Consider the following 18512-nt stretch of genomic DNA (forward strand, 5'->3'; position numbering starts at 1 on the left):
GGCCATGAAGGTGGTAAAATGGGGCAAAACTCACTTGACAACTGCCTTGCTTAGCAACAGAAATTTTGGACTCAGTTGTGGTCGTAAGTCAAGGACTTACTGTTTTCTTTAGAAGCAAAGAAGCTAATCTAGCCCTAACTGCAAGTTCATTGTCTTCACAACCCATCCGACTTTCCCTTCATTGTTCTGATGCCTTTGGATTCTCTTTCTTCCAGATTCTCAGAAGGCCCTGGCGAGACACAGGATGGCCCGGGAGCGTCGTGAAGAACGAGCCAAACATCTGGGTAAGGAGGAGGCCATCTAACATCTGTACCACAGGCTTCATGGTGGGGGTCATCTCATTGAGCCATGTCAAGCTTTCAAATCCAGATTTGCAGTCTGGTTATTTCACCTTTCCGCCCCCCAACCTGGTGTTTTCTAGGTGATTTGACTAGGTTCCTGTCTTGCTCAGCCCTCCACACAGAGGATGGGGATGATGGGAGCTGCCATCCAATGCATTTAGATGACTTTTGGAGTCACCTCATTGAGCCATGTCAGGCCTTCAAATCCAGATTTACAATCTAGTTATTTCACATTCTTTTTCAACCTGGTGTTCTCTGGGTGATCTGACTAGGTTCCTATCTTGCCCGGCCCTCCACACAGAGGATGGGGATGATGGGACTTGTCATCCAATGACAAAGAGACTCCAGATTCAGTAAATTCTGCCCTTGTTCCCTTCAAGACTAAGCTCAATTTAGGGGGTGGGGGGGGGGAATCAAGAATAACCTGCTTTTCTTTCTGTGGTATTCTTGGCCAAACTTAGTGTTTGTGATTGTGAACAAAATGTCCTTTCATTTTTCCTCCCTGAAAGGAGAATGAAAGTGAGAAAGCATCTCCAAATGACTGAATTTACACAGAATATATTAAGTCAGGAAAAGGATTTTGGGACCTTTATTTTCCTGTGAATCCCCAAATTTAAACTCATCACTTACTTGATTGTTTTCTTCCTTTCCCCTTTCTAAAAAGAAAGAAAGATGAATTCTAGTATTGTTGACAATTAAACAAAACAACAACCCATCGTTGCCAATCAAGTGTAACATTTTCCTATCAGAAGTGTAGAAGAATTCAGTTAATTCTCATCCCCCTCAATCCATCATTCACGATATTTTGATGGATTCCGAAAGAAAAAATGGGGATAGAGCCCCAAAAAACCCATTACATAAAACTCTTTAACATATAAAATCAAGTAAAATATAATACCAATTCCATCAGCTTTCTTCTACATCAGCGGTCTTCAAACGTGGCCCTTTTATGACTTGTGGACTTCAACTCCCAGAATTCCTCAGCCAGCTTGCTGGGAGTTGAAGTCATAAAAGGGCCACATTTGAAGACCCCTGTCTTATGCCAAAGGGTTCCTGGACAGGCAGGTTCAGAAACAGCTGGCCCAGATAAACTAGATCAGGGGTAGGCAACCTCGGCTCTTTTATGACTCATGGACTTCAACTCCCAGAATTCCTGAGCCAGCTGGCTCAGGAATTCTGGGAGTTGAAGTCCATGAGTCATAAAAGAGCCGAGGTTGCCTACCCCTGAACTAGATGATATATCCTTAAGTTGAATATACTCTGGAGTAAATCGGATTCAGTTTTAATGCAGCAAAAATTCAAAAATTGGCTTCCTCAGAATTCGTTATTATGAGATGCTTAGTTTATCCTCAGATTTAGACACTCTTTTTAAACTCCCCAGTGTATGCTTTTCATGGATTAAATCAGTTTGTCTCAACCGTGGCAAGATGTCTGGGCTTTTGGGAGCTGGAGTCCAGACAGCTTAAAAGTTGCTGAGGTTGAGACATATTCGGTTATCCGTGATCCAATACTTTCTATATATTTTTGAAGCATTAAAAACGGGTCTTGAAATAGATCCCTGCATAAATAACATCCCTTCCTCAAAACCACCCAAGATTGCGATGGGGCCAGACAGTACCTTTCAAGTTAAACAGTTACTGAGAGAATGCCTAGCAATAAATCTCAAATGATGGAAAAGTAAACTCATCTTTCTGAACAGATAATTGCGCTTTAGAAACCTGCAAGTTTGCAAGATGCCCTTGCTGACAAAATTGGTTCAAAAACCTTGTAAATTCCATTCAACCAATACGACAAGATAATAATCCACTTTGCTCAACATCCAGGTGAATTCATGTCCAATATCCATTCCCAATTCATGCATTAATAAATAGGAATATTGATCGCTGAACTGGCTATAAAAACATAACCGGTATGTAATAAAATCTTATGCTCTTTCCCTTCCTACTCTATGAGATATATTCTGAATTTCTAATCATTCTCTGAATTAAACAGAGAATGAGAAAAAGAACACACTTGGCAACATAAATTGGCCCAAGGAGAGGGTACACTATAAATAATCGCCCCTGATTTAAGAGTTGGATGATTGAGATCCATCCAAAACATAACATTCTTAGAGAAGCCCAAATAAATTTCACACGCACACACAGACACACCCCTCCCCAAGAGCCGTATCAGAAACTTTAAAAACTTTTGAGCATCCACAGAAATCAGGGGAGATCTTGTATATTTTTGGTTAAAGCAAGAACATCCATTTTTGTTCAAAGTTGGTAGTCTTGCATAAATCTAGCCTAAGTGGGATCCGTTATTCTTGGGAGAGGCCCTTGGAATCAATTCAGGTGCCATGTTCACGCTTGGTGAATCTTTTGGGCACCAGGGACCGGTTCCGTGGAGAAAGGTTTTTCCATGGACCAGAGAGTGCATGGTTTTGTGTGCTGCCTGCATCCCACAGATGGGGCTTTGCTTGTTTGTGTGGACCGGTTGCTGGCATACTGCAGCCCGGTACTGGTCCACAGACCGGGGGTTGAGGGCACCTGTCTTATAGATACAGTATATTGGTCTGCAGTTCCCATCATTAGCTGTCTTTCACTTTTCCTTCCTTCCCTTTTGATTCTCTTTCACTTTTCCTTCCTTCCTTCCTTCCTTCCTTCCTTCCTTCCTTCCTTCCTTCCTTCCCAGTGTCTTCTAAGTATATTGGACTATGATTCCCATCATTAGCCCCATGCTGGGGAGCCCTGAACTGTCCAGCAAGCCTGTCTCTCCCCCCCCCACCCCCAGTGCATTCAAAAAGGGAATGGGACAAAGAATGGGAGAGAATGGGAGCTCATGACATTGAAACTCAACCTGGTTGACATGTGATTAATTCTTCACGGGACGGCTTACCCTTCTGTCACGCTAAAAAGCACATGACAGAGGGGCCGGACGCAAAGCCTTCCGAAGGCGCAGAGCGCATGGCCCTCTCAGTTGCGCTTGTGGTTCTGGGAAGGTCCCTTCTGACGTACAGCTCCTTTTCTCCAACTGTTGTGGGTCTGCGGCCTTGTATTGGCAGGGTGGTCTTTTCTGCTCCAGCAGCCTCCCTCCAGCCCCCACCCCCACCCCTTGCTCTTCCCTCACAGCAGTGGCAGTTCACCCCCTGCCCCTTTCCACTCTCGTTCCCCAATTGTCTGGCCTGAATGTGTTTTTCACTGCAGCTTCCCATTTGTTTTGTGTTCAGCCTTTGCAGCACTTCACCTCCCTCTTCTCTTGCTTGCTTCTGCCTCAACAGCTGTCGCCAGCTGTGCGGGTCACTCCTGAAGCTGGGGATGAAGCTGCTGCAACACTTGCTCCATTGATTTCCACCCCCTCCCTCTCTCCCTCTTCTTTCTCTTTTCTTCCTTCTTTTCCTCCTTCCCTTCCTCCCTCTTTCCTTTCCTCCTTTCTCCTTCCTTCCTTCCCTCCTTCCCTTTCTCTTTTCTTCCTTCTTTTCCTCATTCCTTCCCTTTTTTTCTTTCTTTCCTCCCTCTTCTTTCTTTCTCTTTCTCTCTCTCTTCCTTCCTTCCTTCCTTCCTTCCTTCCTTCCTTTCTTCCTCTCTCCCTCCCTCTAGACCAGGGGTGTCAAACTCAATTTCACTGAGGGCCGCATCAGCATTGCGGTTGCCCTCAGGGGGCCGGGTGGGTGTGGCCTGGGTGGGCGTGGCCTACTGAGTGGGCGTGGCTAGAGTGCCTATGGCCTACTGGGTGGGCGTGGCCAGCTCTACATCGTTCGCATCAAGGGTGCCTATGGGGACCTGGGCAGGAGTGGGACAGATCTGAGGGTCTCTGGCAGAAGGAGGGTCTCAGGGCCAAGGCAGTGGGGGCCGTTCCCTCACTGTTTCCAGGATGGCTTCGCGGGCCACATGAAACCACTTCACGGTCCGGATCCAGCCCCCGGGCCTTGTGTTTGACATGTCTGCTCTAGACTCTTTCGGGGTCCTCAAAATCAGCACATGCATCATTTTCAGTTTTTAATAAAATAAATATTGATCAACCAAATCCCTATAAACAGACACATTTTGCAGTTTCTCTATAATGTTGGAAATGGACAGGCTCGTGAAAGAAAGAAAGAAAGAAAGAAAGAAAGAAAGAAAGAAAGAAAGAAAGAAAGAAAGAAAGAAAGAAAGAAAGAAAGAAAGAAAGAAAGAAAGAAAGAGAAAGAAAAGTCTAAGAAGCAGTGCTGTAAATTAAAGGTGTGGGGTCCTTGGTGCTCTCTGAGCCTCCTTGTTTTCTTGCAGACGTTTCATTACCCAAGTAGGTAACGTCATCAGTGCTAAAGCGGGTTGAGATGCCTTTTACAGCTCTTGCAGGGTGGGCTTCATCCAGGTGGCCCTTAAAAAAATGAAAAAGCCCCACATTTCATGATAAGTTAACATGGCGTTGCTTGTATTGCGCCTCTAAACCTCTCGCTCTTTCTTTTTGTCTCTTCGCACATCCTTGAATAGCTGCCAAACGGGCAGTCTGGTTGGAGAAGGAAGAGAAGGCCCGCATGTTGAGGGAAAAACAGCTGGAAGAGAGACGGAGGCGGCTGGAAGAGCAGCGAGTGCGAGCAGAGAAGCGGCGAGCCGCCCTGGAAGAACGCCAGCGCCAAAAGTTGGAGAGGAACAAGGTCAGTTGGAGAGGTTCTGGGCGAGTCAAAGAGGAATCGAGCAGCCAGGCAAGCTGTGGGTCACCAACGTTTGCTTACTCCATGGCTACGTTGTCCTGAAAGGTAACAGGAGCAAAGGCATCTTGTTTCCACCACGATGTCTTTCCCGGTTTGATTAGAAATGTTTACAGGTGGTCCTTGACGTACGACAAAAACTAAGTCCAACATTTCTGCGGCCAAGTTGTTAAATGAGTTTTGCCCCATTTTAGGACTTTTCTTGCCAAGTGAATCGCTGCAGTTGTTAATACAGGTAGTCCTCAACTTACCACGGTTTGTTTAGTGACTGTTTAAAGTTACAACGGCACTGAAAAATGTGACTTATGACCGTTTTTCACAATTAGGACCTTTGCAGCATCCCCATGATCATGTGATCGAAGTTCAGATGCTCGCCAACTGGTTCATATTTATGACCGTTGCTGTATCCAGGGATCATGTGATCCCCTTTTGTGACCTACTGACAAGCAAAGTCAATGGGGAAGCCAGATTCACTTCACAGCTGGGTTGCTAATTTAACAACTGCAGTGATTCGCTTAACCACTGTGGCAAGAAAGGTCGTAAAGTGGGGCAAAACTCACTTAACAAAGGTCTCGCTTAACAACAGAAACCAGTTGCGGTTGTAAACTGAGGACTATCTGTAAACAGAGTTGTAAAGCGAATCGGGCTTCCCCCTTGACTTTGCTTGTCACAAGGTTGCCTTGAGGGATCACATGATTTGGTCATGTGATCATGGGGACGCTGCAAGGGCTCTAAGTATGAAAAACGTATGAAAAGTGAAAAAAGTCACAAGTTTAAGTTTTTCCCGTGCTGTTGAAACTTTGAAGAGTCACTAAACGAGTGGTTGTAAATCAAGGACTACGCAAAACAAACAAGAACGAAGAAAATAAAGAGATGGAGAAACAAGAAAGAAATTGGAGGAAAAAACCCCCACCCACACAATGGCACCTTTTGTCCTTTCTATTGAGTAACCGTCACGTTAAACTTTGCTCCAACCCCTTAGTCTCATTTTTAATATCCAAATGCCATAATAAATGCACTTTTTCTTTTTTCAGTAGAAAGCCATTTATACAGGCAGTCCTTGACTTACAACTGTTCCTTTAGTGACTGTTTGAAGTTATAACAGAGCTGAAAAAAAGTGCCTATAATAAACTGGTCCTCACACTTAACAACTCTTGCAGCATCCCTATGGTCACGTGACCAAAATTCAGACTCTTGGCAACCGGCACATATTTCTTCTGTCCTGCAAGAAGGCAGCATTTAATTGAAGGGACCTCTTTTAAATGGCCCCAGTTTCACCCACAGAATTCCTTGTGGTCTCTCATCCGAAGGTTAAACACCTTGTGGTCTTTGGGATGGTGGCTCGGGCAGAATCAATAAGGGAGTGCCAATGGCTGGTTCCTAATAACGAAAGAGGATTTCCTTCTCTAATGGCATCTGGAATAGCTAGTGGAATGTCAGCTATTTATGACGACTGCCGCATCTTGGGGCTCATGTGATCGCCATTTCTCCCTTTCCCAGCCGGATTCCAATAAGCATTTATTTATTTATCCAATAAGCAAAGTCAAGGGGGAAGCTGCATTCGCTTAACGAGTACGGCAAAAAATATTGTAAAACTCGGGCAAGACTCACCAAAACAAGCGCCTTGTTTAGTGACCAAAGTTCCAGTCCTAATTTTGGTTGTAAGTCAAGAACTATCTTTAAGGATTTCTGTTCTTTTAAAAAAAAGTCTTTTATCATTTTTCCCCCCCCCCTCTGACCGAACTGCTCAGTGTCGTTGCTTACGCAAGCGCATCCCGGCGCTGCACGACTGGCGAACAAAAATGGAGAACTAAACCTCCCCTTTTCCCACTTTGTGATCAGGAGCTCTACGAAGCTGCCATCCAGCGCTCCGTGAAGAAAACCTGGGCTGAAATCCGGCAGCAGCGATGGTCGTGGGCTGGGGCGCTGCATCAGGGCTCCCCAATTCACAAGGAGGGTGAGTGGAGGCCCTGCTTAGCTTGGGGACACGGCTGTCAGATTCCCTGGGGGAACAGCACACATAATGGGCCTGGTGGGGAGGGGGGGGTTGATGCTTTTGCACGGCTGGGTACTTTTGCACGCGCATGTGCTCGGATGAGGAGGGGCTTATGCACCCTAGTTTATAGTTTGAAATTATAAGGCAGTTCCTTCCTTCCTCCCTCCCTCCCTCCCTCCCTCCCTTCCTTCCTTCCTTCACCTATCTTCTTCCTCTCCTCTTTCTTTCTCTTTTCTTTCTTTCTTTCTTTTCTTTCTTTCTTTCTTTTTTCTTTCTCTTTCTTTTTTTCTTTTTTTCTTTTTTTCTTTCTTTCTCTTTCTTTTCTTTCTTTCTTTCTTTCTTTCTTTCTTTTTCTTTCTTTCTTTCTTTTCTTTCTTTCTTTCTTTCTTTCTTTCTTTCTTTCTTTCTTTCTTTCTTTCTTTCTCTTCTCTGCATATAGGACAGCACTCCATTTCTTTGCAGCTTCGCTGGGGTCCTTTGTCCATTTTTGGTGGACTCTTGACCACTTGGTACCTTTAAGTTCCCACACTGCTTCTTCTCTTCTATGCCTTGTGCTGCTCAGAGCCTCCCCCATCTTTCTCCTCATTGGTTGGCAGTTTCCACCATGCGGGCACGTTGGGACCAAGGCAGAAAGGAGCTGAGCCATAGATGCAGCTTGCCCAAGACTGAGCATGTTCTGTATCTGGAAATCTTCCCCTCCCCAAGAGTCTTTGGGCAGGAATGGACTGGAGGGTGGTAAACTGAAGGGTGAGAATGGGAGGTGCCACACTCCACACTTTGGGCATGTACAAATGCTGTAGGCATGCATGATGCCAAGTGGACATAGCCATGTGTGTGAATGGGGCCAGGATTTCCTGTTTTGGTGGGGTTAGGAAGTGTTTTGGGGGGGGTGATCCTGCAGCACTTTTAAGACGTGGACTTCAACTCCCAGAATTCCCCAAGGCAGCATGCCGCTCTAGCAGCGGAGAGGGTTATACAATCACAAACTCCAATGATTGGAGAGAGAAATGTGTAATGCAGGATGTGGGATGACAACACAGAAATACTCTGGAAGGGCTCCAAAAAGACAAGCAGTACAAGTAGTCCTTGACTTATGACCAATCTGGAAAAGGGGATTTACAACCTGGATCCAAAGTTCCGACAGTCACCCACCCAGCCCATGGTCATGTGACCACACTTTGTGTGCTTGGCCACGTGGCTGCATTGACGGTCATTTACAAAAATCCCGTGAACACGTGACTCCATTTTATGACAGTTTTTTTCTGAAAACCAGCATTTCTAGTTTTCAGCAAAACAATGCCTATAGTGCAGCAGCCACCAACCTTTCCAGTTTGGCGGTCCGGCGCAGTGTGTGTGTGTGTGTGAGAGAGAGAGTGGCAGGCACACGTTCATCTGTGCAGCTCCATTTATGTGCACGACAAGCATGTGTGCCCTCCACTCACACAATTGGAGCTTCACATTTGAGTGGGGGATGCTTATGCTGTGTGTAAAGTTCCACTCATGCAAGCGGAAAGCCCTTGCGCTTGTGCGCAAAGTTCCGCTCATGCGAACACAAGCAGTTTCTGCTCGTGCCCGCCGCTAGACCTGTTTTCCTTGTTACCTTCCGGGAGGAGTGGGCTCCGTGGTATCCGAAGCAGAACATCCAGATCAGTCACAGTTTTGTGCCATACAGTATTAACCTTGTGAACTCTCAAGCTTCCTCCTTCCGTTATGTATTATATATGGGACGCGGTGGCTCAGTGGGTTAGGACGCTGAGCTTGTCGATCAGAAGGTCGGCAGTTTGGCGGGTCGAATCCCAAGTGCCGCGTAACAGAGTGAGCGCCTGTTACACGTCCCAGCTTCTGCCAACCTAGCAGTTCGAAAGCACGTAAAAATGCAAGTAGAAAAATAGGGACCACTCCGGTGGGAAGGTAACAGCGTTCCGTGCGCCTTTGGCGTCTAGTCATGCCGGCCACATGACCACAGAGACGTCCTTTGATAAGCGCTGGCTCTCCGGCTTTGAAACGGAGATGAGCACCGGCCCCTAGAGTCGGAAACGACTTAGCACGCATGTGCGGGGGAACCTTTACCTTTTATAACCCTTAATATTGTATCCCAAATTAATTGGGTGAGCCTCATCTGGATTTCTGACTTCCAGTGCTTATATAAAATATTATAGATTTGTGCTTTTTACCAGATTAATCTCTTCCAGCATTTTAATTCAGTCCTTCCTTTTTCTCATGCTCCTAACTGTTCCAAAATAAAAATCAAGTGCGTGACACAACAATATGCAGTTTTCCAGACCATTGCAAAGGGGTTACTCATTCTTTTCACGGTCCTAAAATGCTTCCATATTTTATCCTGAGGAGCACCATTTACCCACCATTGCCTAGTGACTGAATGTTACAACTGGCTTGATCAACAAAGGTTCATCAGCAAGAGAAACCTGTCTGGGGATGATGGATTTTGTTTATATCTCTGAGGGGCCCCAGAGGCTTGTGTATGATTTTAACTAGGTATTATGGAAGATAAAGTTCCATAACATGACCACGGAGACGTCCTCGGACAAGCGCTGGCTCTTCGGCTTTGAAACGGAGATGAGCACCGGCCCCTAGAGTCGGAAAGGACTAGCACGCATGTGCGGGGGAACCTTTACCTTTTATATGTGTGTGTGTGTGTGTGTGTGTGTGTGTGTGTGTGTGTGTGTCTGTGTGTTACTTATAAGCAAGAGTGTAGGTCTATATTTATAAGCAAGGGTGTGGTATATAGTAGGTTTAATTGTGTGTTATGTATGTGTACACTTTGAGAGCAAGCAACTAAATTTCATTTTTAATGTGTGCCGTTGGACCCACAGTAAAATATGACAATAAAGGTTATCTATCTTCACACATGCGTGCTTGCCCATCTCTCCTGCAGCCCAGTTTTGAAAAAGCCAAGGCCCGTTAGTGGGCCATAGCCCAGGGGTTGGGGACCCCCGCTATAGTGAATCATTGATTTACTGAATAACTGCGGCAGCCACACACAAAAATGCTTGTATTTTATGAGCAAGCTTTATTATGCTCGTAACTCAAGGACTACCTGTAAGAGAACAACAAGCATAACTGATTTAGTAGCAACTTCCTGGTCACCTGTGGTGATTAATAATTCTCCATAGGCAACCAGGCTATTATTATTTGCAATTCTGAGGTGCTCTTCTTTAACTTTAAATGTCTGAACGGATTGGAAATTGCTGCTGATCATGATAAAAACAAACCTTTCAGATATTCACAGCACTTCAGATATACTTTCAAAAACTTTTTGAGGAAGATCTGTTGGCCAATGTATGGGGTAGTTGGAATCTTGTTGGGAAGCGAGTGGTGAATTTGGTCGATTTTTATCTCATCTTCGTTTAGCAACTGCAAACAGGGTAGATAACTAGGTTCTTAAGCAAACCAGTTGTTAAGTGAAATGTCACAATTTTACAATCTTAACTCCTTACAAAGTTGTTTACAGACTTGCAGAGATCATAAATGCGAAGCTTAGTCGCCAAGTTATTTTTTCATCTTGTTCTAATTGCAAATGGTCGTTAAACAAGGCAGTTGCAAAATGAGGACTATCCATAGGGTTCTTTCGAGTCACTTTTCAGAGTGAGTGGTTCATTAATAAATAAATAATGTCAAACAACATTTTGTCTCTTCTGAATTCTCTGCTGGATTTTATTTATTGCAAAATAGAAGTAGGATATATGACGTTCAAATAAATATCTGCAATTACCGTATATACTTGAGTATAAGCCGAATTTTTCAGCCCACTTTTTGGGCTGAAAAATTCCACTTCGGCTTATACTCCAGTCAACAAAAAAACTTACCGAGGACTTGTGCGCGGCCGAGGCTTTGGTGCTTCCGGGATCGCCCGCACCTCTCCCAAGCCACCGCCGTCCGAGACCTGCCGAAGTTTGGGGAGGTTTGGGGAGGTGCGCGCGCACCTCCCCAAACTCCGCGCCTTGCCTGCCTGCTTCTTTCCGCAGCGGAAAGAAGCAGGCAGGCAGGGCGCGGAGGAACGGAGACTTGCCGACGTTTGGGGAGGTTTGGGCGCCTCCCCAAACCTCGGCAGGTCTCCGTTCCTCCGCGCAGACCTGCCGACGTTTGGGGAGGTTTGGGCGCCTCCCCAAACCTCGGCAGGTCTCCGTTCCTCCTGCCGACCTTTGGGGAGGTTTGGGCGCCTCCCCAAACCTCCCCAGGTCTCCGTTCCTCCTGCCGACCTTTGGGGAGGTTTGGGCGCCTCCCCAAACGTCCCCAAACCTCGGCAGGTCTCCGTTCCTCCTGCCGACCTTTGGGGAGGTTTGGGCGCCTCCCCAAACCTCCCCAAACCTCGGCAGGTCTCCGTTCCTCCTGCCGACCTTTGGGGAGGTTTGGGCGCCTCCCCAAACGTCCCCAAACCTCGGCAGGTCTCCGTTCCTCCTGCCGACCTTTGGGGAGGTTTGGGCGCCTCCCCAAACCTCCCCAAACCTCGGCAGGTCTCCGTTCCTCCGCGCAGACCTGCCGACCTTTGGGGAGGTTTGGGCGCCTCCCCAAACGTCCCCAAACCTCGGCAGGTCTCCGTTCCTGTTTGGGGAGGTTTGGGCGCCTCCCCAAACCTCCCCAAACCTCGGAAGGTCTCCGTTCCTCCGCGCAGACCTGCCGACCTTTGGGGAGGTTTGGGCGCCTCCCCAAACGTCCCCAAACCTCGGCAGGTCTCCGTTCCTGTTTGGGGAGGTTTGGGCGCCTCCCCAAACCTCGGCAGGTCTCCGTTCCTCCGCGCAGACCTGCCGACCTTTGGGGAGGTTTGGGCGCCTCCCCAAACGTCCCCAAACCTCGGCAGGTCTCCGTTCCTCCGCGCAGACCTGCCGACCTTTGGGGAGGTTTGGGCGCCTCCCCAAACGTCCCCAAACCTCGGCAGGTCTCCGTTCCTGTTTGGGGAGGTTTGGGCGCCTCCCCAAACCTCCCCAAACCTCGGCAGGTCTCCGTTCCTCCGCGCAGACCTGCCGACCTTTGGGGAGGTTTGGGCGCCTCCCCAAACGTCCCCAAACCTCGGCAGGTCTCCGTTCCTGTTTGGGGAGGTTTGGGCGCCTCCCCAAACCTCCCCAAACCTCGGCAGGTCTCCGTTCCTCCGCGCAGACCTGCCGACGTTTGGGGAGGTTTGGGCGCCTCCCCAAACCTCCCCAAACCTCGGCAGGTCTCCGTTCCTGTTTGGGGAGGTTTGGGCGCCTCCCCAAACCTCCCCAAACCTCGGCAGGTCTCCGTTCCTCCGCGCAGACCTGCCGACCTTTGGGGAGGTTTGGGCGCCTCCCCAAACGTCCCCAAACCTCGGCAGGTCTCCGTTCCTGTTTGGGGAGGTTTGGGCGCCTCCCCAAACCTCCCCAAACCTCGGCAGGTCTCCGTTCCTCCGCGCAGACCTGCCGACCTTTGGGGAGGTTTGGGCGCCTCCCCAAACGTCCCCAAACCTCGGCAGGTCTCCGTTCCTGTTTGGGGAGGTTTGGGCGCCTCCCCAAACCTCCCCAAACCTCGGCAGGTCTCCGTTCCTCCGCGCAGACCTGCCGACATTTGGGGAGGTTTGGGCGCCTCCCCAAACCTCCCCAAACCTCGGCAGGTCTCCGTTCCTGTTTGGGGAGGTTTGGGCGCCTCCCCAAACCTCCCCAAACCTCGGCAGGTCTCCGTTCCTCCGCGCAGACCTGCCGACCTTTGGGGAGGTTTGGGCGCCTCCCCAAACGTCCCCAAACCTCGGCAGGTCTCCGTTCCTGTTTGGGGAGGTTTGGGCGCCTCCCCAAACCTCCCCAAACCTCGGCAGGTCTCCGTTCCTCCGCGCAGACCTGCCGACCTTTGGGGAGGTTTGGGCGCCTCCCCAAACGTCCCCAAACCTCGGCAGGTCTCCGTTCCTGTTTGGGGAGGTTTGGGCGCCTCCCCAAACCTCCCCAAACCTCGGCAGGTCTCCGTTCCTCCGCGCAGACCTGCCGACGTTTGGGGAGGTTTGGGCGCCTCCCCAAACCTCCCCAAACCTCGGCAGGTCTCCGTTCCTGTTTGGGGAGGTTTGGGCGCCTCCCCAAACCTCCCCAAACCTCGGCAGGTCTCCGTTCCTCCGCGCAGACCTGCCGACCTTTGGGGAGGTTTGGGCGCCTCCCCAAACCTCCCCAAACGTCGGCAGGTCTGCGCGGAGGAACGGAGACCTGCCGAGGTTTGGGGACGTTTGGGGAGGCGCCCAAACCTCCCCAAACAGGAACGGAGACCTGCCGAGGTTTGGGGACGTTTGGGGAGGCGCCCAAACCTCCCCAAAGGTCGGCAGGTCTGCGCGGAGGAACGGAGACCTGCCGAGGTTTGGGGAGGTTTGGGGAGGCGCCCAAACCTCCCCAAACAGGAACGGAGACCTGCCGAGGTTTGGGGACGTTTGGGGAGGCGCCCAAACCTCCCCAAACGTCGGCAGGTCTGCGCGGAGGAACGGAGACCTGCCGAGGTTTGGGGACGTTTGGGGAGGCGCCCAAACCTCCCCAAACAGGAACGGAGACCTGCCGAGGTTTGGGGACGTTTGGGGAGGCGCCCAAACCTCCCCAAAGGTCGGCAGGTCTGCGCGGAGGAACGGAGACCTGCCGAGGTTTGGGGAGGCGCCCAAACCTCCCCAAACAGGAACGGAGACCTGCCGAGGTTTGGGGACGTTTGGGGAGGCGCCCAAACCTCCCCAAAGGTCGGCAGGTCTGCGCGGAGGAACGGAGACCTGCCGAGGTTTGGGGAGGTTTGGGGAGGCGCCCAAACCTCCCCAAACAGGAACGGAGACCTGCCGAGGTTTGGGGACGTTTGGGGAGGCGCCCAAACCTCCCCAAAGGTCGGCAGGTCTGCGCGGAGGAACGGAGACCTGCCGAGGTTTGGGGACGTTTGGGGAGGCGCCCAAACCTCCCCAAACAGGAACGGAGACCTGCCGAGGTTTGGGGACGTTTGGGGAGGCGCCCAAACCTCCCCAAAGGTCGGCAGGTCTGCGCGGAGGAACGGAGACCTGCCGAGGTTTGGGGAGGTTTGGGGAGGCGCCCAAACCTCCCCAAACAGGAACGGAGACCTGCCGAGGTTTGGGGACGTTTGGGGAGGCGCCCAAACCTCCCCAAAGGTCGGCAGGTCTGCGCGGAGGAACGGAGACCTGCCGAGGTTTGGGGAGGTTTGGGGAGGCGCCCAAACCTCCCCAAACAGGAACGGAGACCTGCCGAGGTTTGGGGACGTTTGGGGAGGCGCCCAAACCTCCCCAAAGGTCGGCAGGTCTGCGCGGAGGAACGGAGACCTGCCGAGGTTTGGGGACGTTTGGGGAGGCGCCCAAACCTCCCCAAACAGGAACGGAGACCTGCCGAGGTTTGGGGACGTTTGGGGAGGCGCCCAAACCTCCCCAAAGGTCGGCAGGTCTGCGCGGAGGAACGGAGACCTGCCGAGGTTTGGGGAGGTTTGGGGAGGCGCCCAAACCTCCCCAAACAGGAACGGAGACCTGCCGAGGTTTGGGGACGTTTGGGGAGGCGCCCAAACCTCCCCAAAGGTCGGCAGGTCTGCGCGGAGGAACGGAGACCTGCCGAGGTTTGGGGAGGTTTGGGGAGGCGCCCAAACCTCCCCAAACAGGAACGGAGACCTGCCGAGGTTTGGGGAGGTTTGGGGAGGCGCCCAAACCTCCCCAAACGTCGGCAGGTCTGCGCGGAGGAACGGAGACCTGCCGAGGTTTGGGGAGGTTTGGGGAGGCGCCCAAACCTCCCCAAACAGGAACGGAGACCTGCCGAGGTTTGGGGACGTTTGGGGAGGCGCCCAAACCTCCCCAAAGGTCGGCAGGTCTGCGCGGAGGAACGGAGACCTGCCGAGGTTTGGGGAGGCGCCCAAACCTCCCCAAAGGTCGGCAGGAGGAACGGAGACCTGCCGAGGTTTGGGGAGGTTTGGGGAGGCGCCCAAACCTCCCCAAAGGTCGGCAGGAGGAACGGAGACCTGCCGAGGTTTGGGGAGGCGCCCAAACCTCCCCAAAGGTCGGCAGGAGGAACGGAGACCTGCCGAGGTTTGGGGAGGCGCCCAAACCTCCCCAAAGGTCGGCAGGAGGAACGGAGACCTGCCGAGGTTTGGGGAGGTTTGGGGAGGCGCCCAAACCTCCCCAAAGGTCGGCAGGAGGAACGGAGACTTGGGGAGGTTTGGGGAGGCGCCCAAACCTCCCCAAAGGTCGGCAGGAGGAACGGAGACCTGCCGACGAGCCGCGGCCACACAGGGTATTCCTGTGTATTCAGGCTTGCAAAATGGCGGATCGAGCCTCTGCTGGCGGCAGAGGCTTGCAGAACGGCGGATCGGCTTATACTCGAGTCAATAACTTTTTCCAGTTTTGGGGGGTGAAATTGGGGGTCTCGGCTTATACTCGAGTCGGCTTATACTCAAGTATATACGGTAGTCTGTTTTCTGCAGAGACAAATCCTGTGATTCTATTACAAATCTTCCATCAGTATTGGGAGCTCTTACTCTGAATTAGTTTTGGGTTTAAGAATTTTGCTTTGGATTTAGACAAAACTGTGGTTTTTGTCAACAAGAATTCCACATCAGCCCTTGTTTTTCATCCTAGAATACAGATAGAGACCCAGGCTGAATGCTACCAGTGACCCAATGTGCATAAAAATTGTCCAATTCATTATTTTATGTTTACATTTCCATATGAAACAAGAAAAAGCAGGTTCAAAGGCATGCTTTGTTCGGCCTTGTTCACAAAACACACTTAACCAGGTGACGGAGCCATCTTATTTCCTGGATTGTTTTAATACTTTGAATCAGAAACAAGCTGGAGTCACAGAACACACAAAGTCACAAAAAAGCCCTAACAGGCTTAAAACAAGCTAAGCCTTTCATGTTGTGCAAATGACCGATCTAGTTAAGTCTGTAACCATCAAGTTAGGTGTGTTAGAGAAGCACAACAACTTTTTTACTATGGAAATTTTAAGAATGCTAAAAAATAAATAAATCATCTACTTGTTCATTTTTCCAAAACGTTGGCTTGCAGAGATAGTACTGAGGATAGACTACCGCCCCACTTATTTGTTGTGGCCCTGGAATAAAAAGCCAGGGTTTGTTTGAAATCCTGATTGTGTCCCATAAAATAAAGACTCAAAAAATGCTTACAGTTTTGTCTTTTCAAAACTCATCCCGCCCTCACGTTGGTCTAAAAATGCTGCTTTGCTGTCAGTCCAGGCACTTTGTGGTTCAGCTTCTGTTTCTGAAAGGGGATCTGTTTGCTGGATGGTTCCTTCTATGTCTTGCTCAGATATTTAACATCTTCTATGAAGGCTGTCATCTATATTGCATGCTTTCTGTGGGACTCAGCTTCTCTCAGCTGGGTGGGACCCGAGTGCAAGTCAGCTTGTAACCAGAAGGAGCTGTGCGTGATGTCTTCACCTCCTGCTGTTGTTTGGCTGCAGAAGGGAAAATCTCCAAATCAGACCTTCTGCCGGTGGGCCTCTGGGAAGGGCGTAGCCCTGCCGACAGCCACTGTGCCACCACATGTGCTAATTTGCTTTCTGCCAAGCTCACTTAGGCCTCTGACATCAGCGGGAACCCATGCTGGAGTAGAATACACAAGGTGTTTGTATGGTTTCCTGTTCCTGCAGGCAACTTGAAACGAGGCACCTTAATAGCTTTTCCCAGGGGGTCTCCTTTGGAACTCATTGCATTCACTGCATGGTCCCCGCTGCCGCATGCTCACACATCCACCAGATCCCCCCACCCCACCCCGCTGCCCTTAACACCTGTGTGTCTTTTCCCTCTGTAGGTGCAAGCAGGTGCTCTCTCTCTGCTGTAAATCTTCCCAAACATGTGGACTCTATAATCAACAAGCGCCTCTCCAAATCTTCTGCCACTCTCTGGAACTCACCCAGTAGAAGTAAGAGACCCACCCACCCACCCACCCCCTGGGGACACGCAGCTGTGTCATGGCGAGGGATGGGAAGAAATGGGGCCCAATTTTAAACCCATCCTATCAATAGCCCTGGAACTAGGTGACAGGGGTAAACTGATAAGAGGAAGGAAGGAAGGAAGGAAGGAAGGAAGGAAGGAAGGAAGGAAGGAAGGAAGGAAGGAAGGAAGGAAGGAAGGAAGGACAAGAAAGAAAGAAAGAGAAAGAAAGAAAGAAAGAAAGAAAGAAAGAAAGAAAGAAAGAAAGAAAGAAAGAAAGAAAGAAAGAAAGAAAGAAAAGGAAAAAAGAGAGAGGCCTTCTAGTATATGTTTTAGACCAATGTTTTTCAATCTTCGGGTCATGAAGATGTGTCGACTTCAACTCCCAGAATTCCCAAGCCAGCCATAGTGCCTGGAGAAGTCTGGGAATTGAAGCCATCACCTCATCTTGCTGAGATTGAGAAACGATCTTTTAGACAAACATGTTAATGCAGGTTGCAAGTGTTCAGCATTTTTAAAAGATTCAAGGTCCTAGGTCTTATGGTTACCAAAAGAAGCGTGAACCCAGCCAACAGAGCAGTGTTTCTTAACCTTGGCAATTTTAAGATGTGTAGATTTCAACTCCCAGAGTTGCTGGCAGAGAGATCTGGAGAACTGAAGTCTACTCATTTTAAAAGTTGCCAGGGTTGAAAAATCCTACAATTTAGGATGAAATTTTAGCAGACAGAAGATGGGGCTCGGTAGAATTTTAAGAGATTGGGGGCAGAACATCCTTGCACCACCCAGTGGCCAAATTATCAATGTTTATGCAGCTTTTCAGTAACACAGTTAATATTTCTGTTTACCTTCCCTGTCTGTTTATCATGTATATTGCTTGAGGTCGGCGTTGAGATTTAAAAGTTAGTTGAATAACCCATAGGATGCGCAGCAGATTAATGTAGGGAATTGCATGCCCACCCCACCCCAAATGTGCTTATTTTTTTTCTCCTAGATTTTTAGATCATCTGTAAATATGTGAGAGTAGACACTTTAGAACACGGGTCTCAAACTCGCCGCGTCACATGATGTGTCGCAATGTATTGCAATGTATTTTTTGGCATTGCCGGATCTGGGGTGGGCGCAGCCTCTGTATGGTACAACCGTCCTGCGGGCCGGCAGTTTGACACCCCTGCTTTAGAAGAAACAATTCTCCCCCACCCCTTCTTTTTTCCTCAAAGTAGGGGATAACACTCCTCATCTGTAATGCTTACAAGTTTTTATCTAAAAGGGGAAGCTGTTCCTCAAGAGGAATTGAGAATTATTGTCTTATCCATTTGAAACACTTTTTCATGGACCAGCATTGGTATCTGATCCAGGAACAGTTAAAGGCCTCCAAGAATTTGTGATCCAGCTCAAGCACTCAGCTATCCTGATCTCTCTGGCCATAGTTTGGGGAAGAAGGCATGATAGGCTGGGCTTACGTGTCACATGAAGCCAGACATTGTGGTTTCTCAGCCAGAGCAGCCAGGTCTCAACACTACCTGTTGAGTCCCAGCAGAACTCAGATATGGTGGCTTATTTAGGAAGCCACGGTTGAACAAGGATTGGCCAAAGAGAATGCCTGAGCCCAGCCAGGCCACACCAGAGACCACAG

General features: G+C 49.7%; 1 protein-coding gene across 4 annotated transcripts in view; it reads left to right on the forward strand.

Moving 5' to 3' along the window:
* The window catches only part of MAP7D1 (MAP7 domain containing 1), a 78492-nt gene that overhangs the window by 34878 nt on the left and 25102 nt on the right, over positions 1 to 18512 (forward strand). For 3 of the 4 annotated variants that reach the window (XR_014027397.1, XM_081335192.1, XM_081335193.1), the window contains exons 3-6: positions 216 to 284; positions 4796 to 4959; positions 6856 to 6970; positions 16758 to 16868. Coding sequence is in view for 3 of the 4 variants with exons in the window: in XM_081335192.1 (XP_081191318.1) it covers positions 216 to 284; positions 4796 to 4959; positions 6856 to 6970; positions 16758 to 16868 (459 nt within the window). In the remaining variant the exon portion in view is untranslated. The remainder of the gene's footprint in view (positions 1 to 215; positions 285 to 4795; positions 4960 to 6855; positions 6971 to 16757; positions 16869 to 18512) is intronic. The other variant, XM_081335194.1, reaches the window with a different exon arrangement.

This window comes from Vipera berus, assembly GCF_964194415.1.
Source record: "Vipera berus genome assembly, chromosome: 9".
NCBI classification, from domain to species: Eukaryota; Metazoa; Chordata; class Lepidosauria; order Squamata; family Viperidae; genus Vipera; species Vipera berus.